The sequence below is a fragment of the Theropithecus gelada genome, chromosome 9 (assembly GCF_003255815.1).
Source record: "Theropithecus gelada isolate Dixy chromosome 9, Tgel_1.0, whole genome shotgun sequence".
NCBI classification, from domain to species: domain Eukaryota; kingdom Metazoa; phylum Chordata; class Mammalia; order Primates; family Cercopithecidae; genus Theropithecus; species Theropithecus gelada.
In genome coordinates this window covers 28,294,172-28,310,593 of record NC_037677.1, presented here as the reverse complement: position 1 = coordinate 28,310,593, position 16,422 = coordinate 28,294,172, and the positions used below count along the sequence as shown (strand labels likewise).

At 44.3% G+C, this 16,422-nt stretch overlaps 1 protein-coding gene across 4 annotated transcripts in view; it reads left to right on the top strand.

Moving 5' to 3' along the window:
- Nucleotides 1–16,422, top strand: part of MLLT10 (MLLT10, histone lysine methyltransferase DOT1L cofactor) — a 219,168-nt gene that overhangs the window by 5,094 nt on the left and 197,652 nt on the right. For 3 of the 4 annotated variants that reach the window (XM_025396563.1, XM_025396564.1, XM_025396565.1), the window contains exon 3: nt 715–794. In XM_025396563.1, coding sequence (XP_025252348.1) covers nt 715–794 — 80 coding nt within the window. Of the gene's footprint in view, nt 1–714; nt 795–15,695; nt 15,802–16,422 lie in introns of all 4 variants that reach the window. The other variant, XM_025396566.1, reaches the window with a different exon arrangement.

Here is a 16,422-nt window from a genome sequence, read left to right as displayed (position 1 = left end):
GTAGCTGGGACTATAGGCACATGCCACCATGCCCAGCTAATTTTTTTTTTTTTTTTTTTTTTTAACTTGAGACGGAGTTTCACTCTTATTGCCCAGGCTGGTGTGCAATGGTGCCATCTTACCTCACTGCACACTCTGCCTCCTGGGTTCAGGTGATTCTCCTGCCTCAGCCTCCTGAGTAGTAGGATTATAGGCATGTGCCACCACGCCTGGCTAATTTTATATTTTCAGTAGGGACAGGGTTTCTCCACGTTGGTCAGGCTGGTCTTCACCTCCCAACCTCAGGTGATTCGCCTGCTTCAGCCTCTCAAAGTGCTGGGATTACAGGTGTGAGCCACTGCGCCTGGCCTAATTAAAATTTTTTTTGTGTGTGTGGAGATGGAGTCTCACTGTATTGCCTAGACTGTTCTGGAACTCCTGGGCTCCAGCAGCCCTCCCACCTCGACCTCCCAAAATGCTGGGATTACAGGCATGAACCGTTGCACCCAGCCTTGATTTGTTTAGATGAGGTAACACAAAAGAGTTGCATTTAAAATTTTTACTTTTTAATTAAGTAAGCTGTATGTGTGATAAATAGGATATGAACTGTTTTACTTTGTAAAGAGGTAGTTTACTTGAATAGTGACAGGTAGATTAATAGGGCTTTGAAAGGGTATTTGATTTTTCTATGGTTCTTCGAATCTTAACATTTTAATACATTTCATTTTTCAACAGCTTGCTATGGCATTGTTCAAGTACCCACTGGACCATGGTTTTGCAGGAAATGTGAATCTCAGGAGAGAGCAGCCAGAGTGGTAAGGACTATTTATCAAAAACATTAAACTTTACTGAGTAGCTTTGGAAATTAGGAACTGCACTCCTGTTGTAGTTTGCGGGGTTGTCAGTCATTTCTTCAAATATCATAATGTAAGAGATAATTTAGGACAAATATTGACTTGGAGTATTAAACAGATTTTTTAAAACTGAAAAACAAATGGAATCAATTGAGTATATTTTGGATACTTTGAAAACAAATATGTAGTCATATTTGGACTTTGTTAACTAGTTACAGAATCAAGAAAGCTTGAAGTTTGAAGGTTTCTCTGGTTAATCATAGTTAAAATATAATGGAAATAGAAACATAAGGAAGTTACATTGTTAATTCTGTTAGGTTTTGTTTAATGGGAAAAAAACAGTAATTTTAGTGACTATCATATTCTTTTTACTGTATCTTTGGGTGTATAGTTTAACTTTGAACACTCACTGATTTCAGGCATTCATTCCCTTTGGCAAACCAACATAATGATATTTTTTGTTGTTGTTGTTTACTTGGGTGGCTACCTTATTTCAGAACTTTTGTAAACCTCTTATAAGAATGAAAGAGGTGCCGGGTGCAGTGGTTCACACCTGTAATTCCAGCACTTTGGGAGGCCAAGGCGGGAGGATCACGAGGTCAAAAGATGGAGACCACTCTGGCCAACATGGTGAAGCCCTGTCTCTACTACAAATTCAAAAATTAGCTGGGTGTGGCGTGCACCTGTAGTCCCAGCTACTCAGGAGACTGAGGCAGGAGAATTGCTTGAACCCGGGAGGCAGAGGTTGCAGTGAGCTGAGATGGCGCCATTGCACTCCAGCTTGGGCAATAAGAGCAAAACTCCGTCTCAAAAAAAAAAAAAAAGTTAGAAAAATTAGCTGGGTGTGGTGGCATGCGCCTATAATCCCAGCTGTTTGGGAGGCTGAGGCAGGAAAATAGCTTGAACCTGGTAGGCGAGGTTACAGTGAGCTGAGATTACGCCATTGCACTCCATCCTGAGCTACAGAGCAAGACTCTCAGGAAAGAAAAAAAAAAAGGAGATAGGCCGGGCGCAGTGACTCACACCTGTAATCCCAACACTTTGGGAAGCCGAGGCAGGAGGATTGCTTGAGTCCAGGGGTTTGAAACCAGCCTGGTCAACTTAGTCTCTACAAAAGAAAAATTTTAAAAATTAGTTGGGGCTGGGCACAGTAGCTCATGCCTGTAATTCCATCACTTTGAGAGGCTGAGGTGGGCGGATCACTTGAGGTCGGGAGTTCGAGACCAGCCTGGCCGACATGGTAAAACCCCATCTCTGCTAAAAATACAAAAAATTAACTGGATATGGCAGTGCGCATCTGTAGTCTAGCTACTCTGGGGGCTGAGACAGGAGAATCACTTGAATGAGGGAGGTGGAGGTTGCAGTGAGCCAAGATTGTGCCACTGCACTCCAGCCTGGGTGACAGAGTGGCACTGTTTCAAAAAAAAAAAAAAAATTAGTTGGGCGTGGTGGCTTCCACCTGTAGTCCCAGCTACTCTGGAAGCTGAGACAGGAGGATTGCTTGAGCCTGGGAGGTTGAGGCTGCAGTGAACCATGACTCCAGCCTGGGTGACAGAGTGAGAGACTGTCTCACAAAAAACAAAATGAGGGAGGTGTGTTTATCCTTTGTGGCCACAAGCATTTTTCCCATTTGGATTTCTGGAAATATCAGAAATAGATTTTATTTTCGTTAGTTATGCAAACATACTACCATTTAAAATGTGATAGTTCCTTTTTTTAAATCTTACTACGTTTATCGATTTATTATTTATTCCAAGACATCTTGTTATAGCAAGTCCTTTCTTTTGATGTTGATTATGGAGTTAGACTGAAGGTAGAAAACAAACATTACAGCTTCTTTACCTAGGCATATAGCAAAAGCAGAAGCTTTTGTATTTGCCTGGGCAATTTTTGACCAGTAGAAATAATGAGCTGGGTGCCGTGACTCATGCCTCTAATCCTTGCACTGTGGGAGGACAAAGTGGTTGGATCACCTGGGGTCAGGAGTTTGAGACCAGCCTGGGCAACATGGTGAGACCCCACCTCTACTAAAAATGCAAAAATTAGCTGGGTGTGGTGGTGTGCACCTGTAATGCCAGCCACTTGGGAGACTGAGGCAGGAGAATTGCTTGGACTTGGGAGGCAGAGGTTGCAGCGAGCTAAGGTCGCACCACTGCACTCCAGCCTGGCGACAGAGCGAGACTTGTCTCAAAAAAAAAAAAAAAAAAAAAAGAAATAATGCTTGAGTAGCTTATAAAAGTATGTTGAGTCTCAGAGCTATTTTTATTTTATTATTTTGAGGCAGTCTTGCTCTGTTCTCCAGGCTGGAGTGGAGTGGCGCAGTCATGGCTCACTGCAGCCTTGAAGTCCTGAGCTCAAGTGATCCTCCTGCCTCAGCTTCCTAAGTAGCTGGGACTTATAGACCTGCAGCACTGCACCCAGCTAATTTTGTTTTTTTAAACATTCTTGCTCTGTCGCCCTGGCTGGAATGAAGTAGCGCCATCTCCGCTCACTGCAACCTCTGCCTCCTGGATTCAAACGATTCTCCTCCCTCAGTCTCCCATATAGCTGGGACTACAGACATTCGCCACCACACTCAGCTAATTTTTTTTTTTTTTTTTTTGAGACGGAGTCTCGCGCTGTGTCACCCAGGCTGGAGTGCAGTGGCGCGATCTCGCCTCACTGCAAGCTCCGCCTCCCAGATTCACGCCATTCTCCTGCCTCAGCCTCCGAGTAGCTGGGACTACAGGCGCCCGCCACCACGCCCGGCTAGTTTTTTGTATTTTTAGTAGAGACGGGGTTTCACCATGTTAGCCAGGATGGTCTCGATCTCCTGACCTCGTGATCCACCCGCCTCGGCCTCCCAAAGTGCTGGGATTACAGGCTTGAGCCACCGCGCCCGGCTCACTCAGCTAATTTTTGTACTTTTACTAGAGATGGGGTTTCACCATGTTGGCCAGACTGGTCTCGAACTCCGGACCTCAGGTGATCTGCCTGCTGTGGCCTCCCAAAGTGCTGGGATTATGGGCGTGAGCTACCACGCCCGGCCTGAATTTTATTAGAAATGAGGTCTTGCTGGTCTCGAATTCCTGAGCTCAAGCAGTCCTCCTACCTCAGCCTCCCAAAGTGGTGGGATTACAGGTGTGAGCATCTGTGCCTGGCCAGAGCAATTTTTTTATAGTTCTGATGGTATGTTTTGGTTCTGTGTGAGAATGCACTTTAGTAGAATTACAGCTGTTACTCTAATGGGATTTAGCAAATGGAGGATGAAATCAATCATAGAAAGTTGGGGACTTGGTGAAACCTTTTTTTTTTTTTTTTTTTTGAGGTGGAGTCTCGCTCTGTCGCCCAGGCTGGAGTGCAGTGGGGCGATCTCAGCTCACTGCAAGCTCCGCCTCCTGGGTTTTATGCCATTCTCCTGCCTCAGCCTCCCAAGTAGCTGGGACTACAGGTGCCCACTACCTCACCCGGCTAGTTTTTTTGTATTTTTTAGTAGAGACGGGGTTTCACCGTGTTAGCCAGGATAGTCTCGATCTTCTGACCTCGTGATCCGCCCGTCTCGGCCTCCCAAAGTGCTGGGATTACAGGCTTGAGCCACCGCGCATGGCCATTCTTTATAGAGCTACTCTGACTTTTTTTTCTTTGTGTCATGTTACGGTTTGTGGTAAATAGGTCACTACACAGTGGAACCTATGGTTTATTAGTAAACACGGACAAGGAGATGTGGCTGTTCCGGGGGGTGTCACAGTAGATTGAAGGCTGGAAGAGATAAGAAAATAAGGTGGGTATTAAGAGAGAGAAGATAATGAATAGGGAGTGTCAGAATGCCAGCATCATTTGCCTCAAATGCCACTTGTTACCTGCTTCTCTTTTATTCTCTCTAAGGACATGGTCAAAGTGTCAATGTGAATAAAGTAGTTATCTTGAAAGGTGTATTAGGGCCAGGTGCAGTGGCTCAAGCCTGTCCCAGCACTTTGGGTGGCTGATGTAGGCAGATCACATGAGCTCAGGAGTTTGAGACCAGCCTGGCTAACATGGTAAAACCCCGTTTCTACTAAAAATATAAAAAATTAGCTGGGCATTGTGGCATACACCTGTAATCCCAGCTACTTGGGAGACTGAGGCAGGAGATTCGCCCAAACCCAGGAGGCAGAGGTTGCAGTGAGCTGAGATCGTGCCATTGCACTCCCGCTTGGGCATAAGAATAAAACTGTCTCCAAAAAAAAAAAAAAGTATATTAGATGCTGCTGGGTGCCATGACTTGTGCCTGTAATCCTAGTGCTTTGAGAGGCCAAGGTGAGAGATCACACCTAAGTTGGAGATCAGCCTGGGCAACATAGTGACACCTTATCTCTACAAAAAGAAAAAAAAAATTAGCCACATGTGGTGATATACTTGTAGTCCTAGCTATGTGGGAAGCTGAGGCAGGAGGATCCATTGAGCCCATGAGTTTGAGGTTGCAATGAGCTATAATCACACTACTGCACACTAGTCCAGGTGACAAAGTGAAACCCTGTCTCTTTAAGAAAAAGAAGTTTTTGTGGGAGGGCATTTTATTTTAACATCATTTGGTGGGATGTGGGTGACATTAAGGATTTTTTTTTTTTTTTTGAGACAAAATTTCACTCTGTTGCCCAGGCTGGAGTGCAATGGCGTGATCTTGGCTCACTGCAACATCCGCCTCCTGGGTTCAAGCAGTTCTCCTGCCTCAGCCTCCAGAGTAGCTGGGGTTACAGACACAGACGCCTGCTACCATGCCTGGCTAGTTTTTTTTTTTTTTTTTTTTGTTATGGAGTTTCGCTTTTGTTGCGTAGTCTAAAGTGCAATGGCGCGATCTTGGCTCACCACAACCTTTGTAATATACATTATGTATATATGCATATGTACGTACATATATATGTATATCGTGTATATACATATATATATATATTTTTTGGAGATGGAGTTTAGCTCTTGTTGCCTAGGCTGGAGTGCAGTGGCGTGATCTTGGCTCACCGCAACCTCCACCTTCCGGGTTCAAGCAGTTCTCCTGCCTCAGCCTCCAGAGTAGCTGGGATTACAGACAATTGCCACCATGCCCGGCTAAATTTTGTATTTTTACTCCACGACCTCCACCTCCCGGATTCAAGCGATTCTCCTGCCTCAGTCTCCCCAGTAGCTGGGGTTACAGACACGTGCCACCATGCCTGGCTAATTTTTGTGTTTTTAGTAGAGACAGGGATTCTCCATTTTGGCCAGGCTAGTCTTGAACTCCTGACCTTAGGTGATCCACCCGCATCAGCCTCCCAAAGTGCTGGGATTACAGGCGTGAGCCACGTTGCCTGGCCATGGATTTTTTTTTTTTTTTTTTTTTGAGACGGAGTCTCGCTCTGTCACCCAGGCTGGAGTGCAGTGGCCGGATCTCGGCTCACTGCAAGCTCCGCCTCCCGGGTTTACGCCATTCTCCGGCCTCAGCCTCCCGAGTAGCTGGAACCACAGGCGCCCGCCACCTCGCCCGGCTAGTTTTTTTGTATTTAATAGAGACGGGGTTTCACCGTGTTAGCCAGGATGGTCTCGATCTCCTGACCTCGTGATCCGCCCGTCTCGGCCTCCCAAAGTGCTGGGATTACAGGCTTGAGCCACCGCGCCCGGCAGGCCATGGATTTTTAAAGAAGAGGCAAAAGCATAACCTTTTCTACATTCCTGTGGTGTGTGATTATATATATATATAAAATATACGTGTGTTATATATACACATATATTTTGGAGACAGAGTTTAGCTCTTGTTGCCCAGGCTGGAGTGCAATGGCATGATCTTGGCTCACCGCAACCTCTGCCTCCTGGGTTCAAGCAATTCTCCTGCCATAGCCTCCCGAGTAGCTGGGATTGCAGGCTTGTGCCACCACGGCCAGCTAAGTTTTGTATTTTTAGTGGAGATGGGGTTTCTTCATGTTGGTCAGGCTGGTCTCAAGCTCCTGACCTCAGGTGATCTGCCTCCTTCGGCCTCCCAAAGTGCTGGGATTACCATTGTGAGCCACTGTGCCCAGCCTGTAGTGTATAATTATAAAAGGCAGGTCCTTTGTAAGAAACAGATAAGCAAAGAAAGGGCATTGTCTTATAAGGACACAGGAGCCAAGAACCCTAACATGGAAATGTATTTGACCCAGAAAGGGACATGAATTAGTCTTAGGAATCTTTTTTCTACTTTTGTCTGCATACCTGCTTCCATTCTTTTTTTTCTGCAGATTTACTGTGCTACTTGTTCCAACAATGAGTAGCTAACTTTTTAAGTGTTTACTCTGTGCCACATACTGTGCTAAATGTTTTTTGCCAGTTATTTCATTTAAGCATCCTATCACATCTATGAGGTGGATGTTATTCTCATTTTACGGGTAAGGATACTATAGTTTTAAGAGAAACATGTTTTATGAGAGTCTGGAATGTGATTAAGCTCTTAACCACTATGTTACCTCTTAACCACCATGTTGCCTCCTCTGGTGAAAGATGACGATAGCTCAGCTCCTGATATTTTCCATCTCCTGTCTCAAAAGCGAGTAAATTCAGTCCCAATCTCATGTTCCTTTAAGAAACAATAAAACAAAAACCCAACTTTGGTTTGGCTTGGATGAGGTACCTAACTCTGGACCATTTTGCTATGGTGAGACAATAAGGTCAAGTTACTCAGACAGAGGAAGAACTCTGTGGACTGGAGATAGTTCACTTCTCAGGGAAGGGGGATTATGACCTGGCAGTACCCTGACAGATACTGAGCAGTAAAGGTTCAGAAAAGTAAAGGAGCATTTTCAGAAAAGTAAATTGGTGCTATATAGAATGAACTTGAAAGGGAAGGTTAGAGATGGACTTAGGATGCTACTACTATAAAGATGTGGGAATAGAAAGGGAGTAGAAAAGAAGGGAGCATTTTGAAGGATGAAATGACAGAAATGGATATTAGGTAAAGGGAAGGGAATAATCAAAGATGATTCTTAGATATCAAGGTGCTCACTCATTAATGGTGATACCGTTAAAAAATATTAGAGCAGTTGTAGTAGAGGAAGGAGAGCAAGTGAAGAGTAAAGAAAGACCTATTTTGGGAATGTTGGTTTTGATGCTGCTAAGATTTTTGTATTAGAGCCCAGGCGTGGTGGCTCATGCCTGTAATCCCAGCACTTTGGGAGGCCGAGGCGGGCGGATCACCTGAGGTCGGGAGTTTGAGACCAACAACCTGACCAACATGGAGAAACCCCGTCTCTACTAAAAATACAAAATTAGCCAGGTGTGGTGGCACATGCCTGTAGTCCCAGCTACTTGGGAGGCTGAGGCAGGAGAATCGCTTGAACCTGGGAGGCGGAGGTTGTGGTGAGCCGAGATCGCGCCATTGCACTCCAGCCTGAATAACAAGAGCGAAACTCCATCTCAAAAAAAAGAAAAAAAGATTATTGTATTGGAAATTTAGGATACAGTTACAGAATGAAGTCAGAGTTGAAGCTGCATAGAGGGAAAACTGGGAACCACATGCCTTTTTTTTTTTCTAGAGAGGAGAAATGTTTACATTTGGGAGAGTAAGAGAACTGATTACCAAGGATTGATAGTGAACTGTCAGGAAAACAACCTAAAAAGTATAGTCGCCACAGAGACAGCCACAGAGACAACTAGGTGTTCAGGAAAGAAAAGTTGATAGTAATGGTGCTGCCAGGAATGCTGAAGGGCTAAGAAAAGTTTTTGAAACAGCCAATACAGCTTCTTCGTTTGGGTAGAACCCTGGTTATAGGGCATGGAAGACAGTAGAGGATTTGTTTTTTTTTTTTTTTTTTTTTTTTTTTTGAGGCGGAGTCTTCACTCTGTCGCCTAGGCTGGAGTGCAGTGGCACCATCTCGGCTCACTGCAAGCTCCGCCTCCCGGGTTTGCGCCATTCTCCTGCCTCAGCCTCCCGAGTAGCTGGGACTACAGGCGCCCGCCACCGCGCCCGGCTAATTTTTTGTATTTTAGTAGAGACGGGGTTTCACCGTGTTAGCCAGGATGGTCTCGATCTCCTGACCTCGTGATCCGCCCGCCTTGGCCTCCCAAAGTGCAGGGATTACAGGCGTGAGCGACCGCGCCCGGCCGAGGATTTGATTGTTGTGTGGAAAATATAAGGAAAGAGAAAAATGAAAGGAAATGAGGTTGAGGAAAGTTTGGTTTTTAAGGGAAGTTCTTTGTAGATAGACATTCATTATTTAGAAAAAGCACCCTGTCTCCCAAAATAGAAAATTAAACACACTTTCTCATGACTTTTTTTGTATTTATGTATTTAGAGACAGGGTCTCGCTCTTTGCCCACACTGGAATCAGTGGTGCGAGTTTAGCTCACTGCAACGTCGAACTCTGGGACTCAAGGAATCTTCTCACTTCAGTCTCCTGAGTAGCTAGGACTGTAGGCACGTACCACTATGTCCCACTAATTTAAAAATTTTTGGTAAAGACAAGGTCTTATTATGTTGCCCAGGCTGGTCTCGAACACCTGATTTCAAGAGATCCTTCTGTGTTGTCCTCCTAAAGTGTTGGGATTTCAGGCGTGAGCCACCATGCCCAACCTATTTTTTATTTAGCGAGCATTTATTCTGAATTACTACAGGCTGAAGTGACTTACTAGAAATTTTATCTACTGATATAATTTTGATGAGGTACAGAGGAATTTTAAAAAATTAATTTTTTTTCGAGACAGTCTGGCTCCCTCACCCAGGTTGGAGTGCAGTGGTGTGATCTCGGCTCACTGCAACCTCTGCCTCCTGGGTTCCAGTGATTCTTGTGCTTCAGCCTCATGAATAGCTGGGATTACAGGCATGTGCCACGATGCTTGGCTAGTTTTTGTATTTTTAGTAGAAACTGGGTTTTACAGTGTTGCTCAGGCCGGTCTCGAACTCCTGGGCTCTAGCAGTCCCTCCTGCCTTGGCCTCCGAAAGTGCTAAGATTACAGGTGTGAATGACCGTTCCTGGGCAGAGAGGACATTTTAGATTTTAAATATTCTAGTTTGCTTTTTTTTTTTGAGATGGAGTCTTACTCTGTGGCCCAGGCTGGAGTGCAGTGGTGTGATCTCTGCTCACTGCAACCTCCACCTCCCAGGTTCAAGCGATTCTCCTGCCTCAGCCTCCCGAGTAGCTGAGACTACAGGCACACCCCACCACTCCTGGCTAATTTTTTTTTTTTTTAGACAGGGTCTCTGTCTTCCAGGCTGGAGTGCAGTGGCACAATGTCAGCTCACTGCAACCTCTGCCTCCTGGGTCCAAGCGATTCTTCTGCCTCAGCCTCCTGAGTAGCTGGGATTACAGGTGCCCAGTGAATTTTTTTGTTTTTGTTGTTGTTTGTTTTGGGATGGAGTTTCGCTCTTGTTGCCCAGGCTGGAGTATAATGGCGCAATCTTGGCTCACCACAACCTCCGCCTCCCAGGTTCAAGCTATTCTCCTGCCTCAGCCTCCGGAGTAGCTGGGATTACAGGCATGCACCACCACATCTGGCTGATTTTGTATAGTAGATATGGGGTTTCCCCATGTTGGTCAGACTGGTCTCGAACTCCCGACCTCAGGTGATCTGCCTGCCTCGGCCTCCCAAAGTCCTGGGATTATAGGCATGAACCCCCATGCCTGGCCCTACTCCTAGCTAATTTTTGTATTTTTAGTAGCGATGGGGTTTCACCATATTGGCCAGGCTGGTCTTGAACACCCGACCTCAGGTGATTCGCCTGCCTGGGCCTCTCAGAGTGCTGGGAGTACAGGCATGAGCCACCGTGCCCAGTCCTACTCCTGGCTAATTTTTGTATTTTTAGTAGAAATGGGGTTTTTACCATATTGGCCAGGCTGGTCTCGAACTCCTGATCTCAGGTAATCCTCCTGCCTTGGCCTCCCAAAGTGCTGGGATTACAGGCATGAGCTGTCCCGCCTGACCCCTTCATTCTTTTATTTTAATTCTCTGCTGATTTGGAGGTCATATGCTCTGTTTCTTTTCTTTTAGTGATTGCACTTAAAAGTTCTAACATGCATACTTAATGTTTTTCTGAGTCTTAATATCCGTACTCCTTTTCAACAAAGCGAAGGTCCTTGGGATGCCTTGATTCCCTTTGTTCTTTTTCCCTTGCACAATCTGTGTTATTGTTGTATTGTTGTCTTTATTATTCTACTGTTTTGTTTAGTTTTTTTTTTTTTAAGATAGGGTCTCGGCCGGGCGCGGTGGCTCACGCCTGTAATCCCAGCACTTTGGGAGGCCGAGGCGGGCGGATCACAAGGTCAGGAGATCGAGACCACAGTGAAACCCCGTCTGTACTAAAAATACAAAAAATTAGCCGGGCGCGGTTGTGGGCGCCTGTAGTCCCAGCTACTCGGGAGGCTGAGGCAGGAGAATGGCGTGAACCCGGGAGGCGGAGCTTGCAGTGAGCCGAGATCGCGCCACAGCACTCCAGCCTGGGCGACAGAGCGAGACTCTGTCTCAAAAAAAAAAAAAAAAAAAAAAAAAAAAAAAAAAAAAGATAGGGTCTCACTGTGTTGCTCAGGCTGGTCTGAAACTCTTGGGCTCATGTGATCCTCTCACTTTAGCCTTCTGATTAGCTAGAATTACTCCATTTTTTTTTTTTTTTTTTTTTTTTTTTTTTTTTTTTTGGGTGATGGAGTCTCACTGTTGCCCAGGCTGGAGTGCAGTGGTGTGATCTTGGCTCTCTGCAACCTCCGCCTTTTCATGTTCAAGTGATTCTCATGGGTTCAAGTGATTCTCATGCCTCAGTGTCTCGAATAGCTGGGACTACAGGCACATGCCACCACGTCCGGCTAATTTTTATATTTTTAGTAGGGATGGGTTTTCCCCATGTTGGCCAGTCTGTTCTTGAACTCCTGACCTCAGGTGATTCTCCCTCTTCGGCCTCCCAAAGTGCTGGTATTACAGGCTTGAGCCACTGTGTGTCTTACTTTGAATCTTTTAAATAATAATGTGTTTACAAAAAAAAAGTTATTTTAGGCTTAATATTACTGATGTTTTTGTTCAATCTAACCTTTTATTTTCCTTGTTTATGGGTTCATTTTTTTTCTTTTGAAGGTTTTGATATTTTTTCTCAGGGTCTGAGGCTAGTAAGTAATAAGTAAGAAAGCTATATTAGTCTTTTTGTGTTTACGAATTTCATCATTTTGCTCTCTCGGGAGCTAGTTTGAATCCTTTGATAATAGCTATTTTCCTATAACTAAAGATTTTATTCTAGTTTGTCTTCTGGTGTCTGTTGGTTGATAAACAGTCTTTTGAGTTTGTTTATCCTGTTTGAGACTTGGTCTGCTTTTTCATTCTGAGGACTCAGTGTCCTTCCATTTTTTATATTCTACTCTATCTCTTCAAATACTGTAACCTTCTCATTAACTTTTTTCCTAGAACTTTTAGGTATATGTTTGAGATTTTCATTCTGTTTTTCGTGTCTTTTAATTTGTTTTTCGTGTTTTCTATCTTATCTTTTTTTTTTTTTTTTGAGATGGAGTCTCACTTTGTTGCCCAGGCTAGAGTGCTGTGGCGCGATCTCGGCTCACTGCAAGCTCCGCCTCCCGGGTTCACGCCATTCTCCTGCCTCAGCCTTCAGAGTAGTTGGGACTACAGGCGCCCGCCACTACGCCCGGCTAATTTTTTGTATTTTTAGTAGAGACGAGGGTTTCTCTGTGTTAGCCAGGATGGTTTCGATCTCCTGACTTCGTGATCCGCCCACCTCAGCCTCCCAAAGTGCTGGGATTACAGGCGTGAGCCACCGTGCCCGGCCTTTCTATCTTATCTTTGCATTATGGGTAATATCTTTAACTCTGTCTTCAGATTTATGCTTATTTTTAACTCAATGAATTTTTTTCTGAGTAAATTATTTCTAGAATATTTGTGTGATTTTATTTTTCAATTTGTCTCTTTTTTCAGGGTATCTTGCTTTATTGTTTGAAGAATTATATTCGGTTTTTTTATTTGAACATTTAAAACATACTTATTGTAAAGATTCTCAGATTTTGGAATTCTTTCATTTGTTAACTCTGGTGATAGACGTCTTCATATATTGTGCAATTTTTGGCTGCAAGCTAATCTTCAGGTGGAGTTGTCTTTCTTGGGATTGCTGTTCCTCTACCATGAGTTGTGAAGATGTCACTGTGGGGTTTTTGCCTTTGCTCTCTGTCTTTTAAGAATTGTATTTGGCTGACCAGATTATAATGGTTTCTAAAGTCAGGAGGTTATTCTTTTTTTTTTTTTTTGAGACGGAGTCTCGCTTTGTCACCCAGGCTGGAGTGCAGTGGCGCAATCTTGGCTCACTGCAACCTGCACCTCCTGGATTCAAGCAATTCTCCTACGTCAGCCTCCCCAGTAGCTGGGATTACAGGTGCCTGCCACCATGTCTGGTGAATGTTTTGTATTTTTAGTAGAGATGGGGTTTCACTGTGTTTCCATCTCCTGACCTCATGATCCGCCTGCCTTGGCCTCCCCAAGTGCTGGGATTATAGGCGTGAGTCACTGTGCCCGGCCAGTTAGTTTTTTACTTAAAAGCAAAAGACATTTTGAAGCTTTTATGACAGCTCTCTTAAGTCATTAGGGAGTATGCTTTTTCTTTCTTCCTACTGGATCATCCTTAGTGCATAGTTTTCATATTCAGGGTTCTCCCATGGTCAAAGCACAGCAGCTGGAACTGCAGTCATTGTGACTACAAAATAAGTTCCAGGCAGAAAGAAGGGGAGAAAGGGGAGAGAGTAAGGTTCAAGTGTGCTTCTCTAACTGAGTTGTACTCTTTTTTTTTTTTTTTTTGAGAGAGAGTGTTGCTCTGTTACCCAGGCTGGAGCACGGTGGCTGCGATCCTCTGCCTCCCGGGTTCTCCTGCCTTAGTTTCCCGAGTCGCTGGGATTACAGGCATGTGCCGCCACGCCTGGCTAATTTTTGTATTTTTAGTAGAGATGGGGTTTCGCCATGTTGGCCAGGCTGGTCTCGAACTCATGTCCTCAGGTGATCTGCCTGCCTTGGCCTCCCAAAATGCTGGGATTACAGGCGTGAACCACCGCGCCTGGCCCTGAGTTGTACTCTTAAATTAATTCTTGAGGCTCCGCTCAACAATTTATGTTTAATTTTACTGGCTCTTAATTGTTATGGAGCCTGCAAAATGCGATCATAAAGTTGGACCCATTGATAAACTGGTTAAAGTGAGAGTTTTGTTAGTAGGGAAGAAGGAGAAAATGGACTGGGATTGATAGCTGCAGAATCTGTTACAGTTTGCCTAATGGGGTTCATTGCTCCAGGCCAGTCTCTTAAGTTTTTTTCTTGACTTGGAATTTCTGCATCCTTTAGATAATGGATTTTGGGCTCCATACCTTCTCTCAGCATCCCCTTGGATTTCTAGAATGACTCGTCTACTCATGTCTGGAGCAAGCATCTAATTTCTGTGCAGCTTCTCTAGTCTTAGTAGTCCAGGGCATGTTTTTCTAGAGTCTTCCTGTTATGACATGGGCCCTTATCAGCTCTTGTCCTTGTGTAGGGAACCCAGTTAGAGCTTTTCTCCGTATCTTTAGTCTGTGTTGCTGTCATAGTCAGTCCTACCCTCTAAAGTATTGTTTCTGATAGCTTCGTTAACTGCCTCAGCTTCAATTAATACTGATTCCTTTAGCTGTTTGTTTTTGAGACAGGGTCTTGCCGTTACCCAGGCTAGAGTGCAGTGATGCTATCTCAGCTCACTGCAACCTCCGCCTCCTGGATTCAAACGATTCTTCTGCCTTAGCCTCCTCCTGAGGCACTACAGATGGGCACCACCAAGCCCAGCTAATTTTTGTATTTTTAGTAGAGATGGGGTTTTGCATGTTGTCCAGGCTGGTCTCGAACTTCTGACCTCAAGTGATTTGGCTGACTCGGCCTCCCAAAGTTCTGGGATTACAGATGTGAGCTATCGTGCCTGGCCTCATTTAGCTTTAAAATTCTTTTTTATTTCTGACACCTGGAGATTTACCTTTATTCACTAATTAAAAATTATGTGAAAACAATTAAAAATTGTTTTCAGATTTATTTTTGATTTATTTGTTTATTTTTTTGAGATGGAGTCTTGCTCTGTCACTCAGGCTGGAGTGCAGTGGTGCAATTTAGCTCACTGCAACCTCTGCCTCCCGGATTCAGGGGTTCAAGTGATTCTCCTGCCTTAGCCTCCTGAGTAGCTGGGATTGCAGGTGCATGCCACCACGCCCGGCTGATTTTTGTATTTTTAGTAGAGACGGGGTTTTACCACGTTGGTCAGGCTGGTCTCGAACTTCTGACCTCATGATCTGCCTGCCTCAGCCTCCCAAAGTGCTGGGATTATAGGTGTGAGCCACAGTGCCCGACCAACTTATCTTTGATTTCTAATTGGAAGAAGCCAGGGTGAGTACCGAAAAGTACTCAGATTGTATCTTTTTTTTTTTTACATAATACAAAGAACTTTTTTATTTCTGTACAAGCTTTTTAGCCTGTACACTTTAAATATAATGTCTTTAAAGTTGAACATTTACTAAATTTTTTTCGTTACTGCTGACTCATAATCTAGTATTTGATTTTAAATTCAGCATAATATCCTAAGTTCCTATAGCTTTCAAAGAGGTGGTTTTCAAAAATTAACAGATTTGGTGCTTACCATCATAGATAACACAGCCAGTTTTACTAGCTTGTTTCTTGAATTCCTTTTCCTTTTAATGTGAGAAAAGCCTAGCATAAGGGCAGGAATGACGTAGGTGCTTAATACTTGTTTGTATTCTTTTCTAACCTGCCTACAAAACTAGTAAGAGAGTTGAAAACATAGATATACTTTGATAAATTGCCTAGCATATGGTGTATCTGTTTATTCTGTTTTTGTGTTTAGACTTTTTTTTTTTTTTTTAATAAGTCTAATGGTTTCTCTCTCTCTCTCTCTCTCTTTTTTTTAAGGCAGAGTCTCGCTCTGTTGCCCAGGCTAAAGTACAGTGGTGTGATCTCAGCCCACTGCAACCTCTGCTTCCCGGGTTCAAGCGATTCTCCTGCCTCAGCCTCCCAAGTAGGTGGGATTACAGGCACGCACCACCATGCCTGGGCAATTTTTGTATTTTTAGTAGAGACGGGGTTTCACCATGTTGGCCAGGCTGGTCTCGAACTCCTGACCTCAGGTCATCCTCCCACCTCAACCTCCCAGGTAGCTGGGACTACAGGTACACACCACCATGCCTGTCTAATTTCTAAATTTTTTGTATAGATGGGGTCTCACTATGTTGCTAGGCTGGTCTTGATCTCCTGGGTTCAAGGGATCCTCCAGTCTTGGCCTCCCAAAGTACTGGGACTACGGGCATGAGCTACCGTTCCTGGTTTTTGCTAATTTCGAAGACAAAAGTATACAGCAGTGTTATTACTTTCTGGTGTTAATTTTTCTTTTTTCTCTGTAATTAATATTTGTCCTGTATTTCAACTTTCCTTGTGTGTGTGTGTTTTTTTTTTCCCTAAGGCTATAAGACTAAATCTTTGTATATCTTCTCACTGCTTTTTTTTTGTTTGTTTGAGATGGAGTTTTGCTCTTGTCACCCAGACTGGAGTATAGTGGAGGTAATCTCAGCTCACTGCAACCTCCACCTGCTGGGTTCAAGCAGTTCTCCTGCCTCAGCCTCCTGAGTACCAAGGATTACAG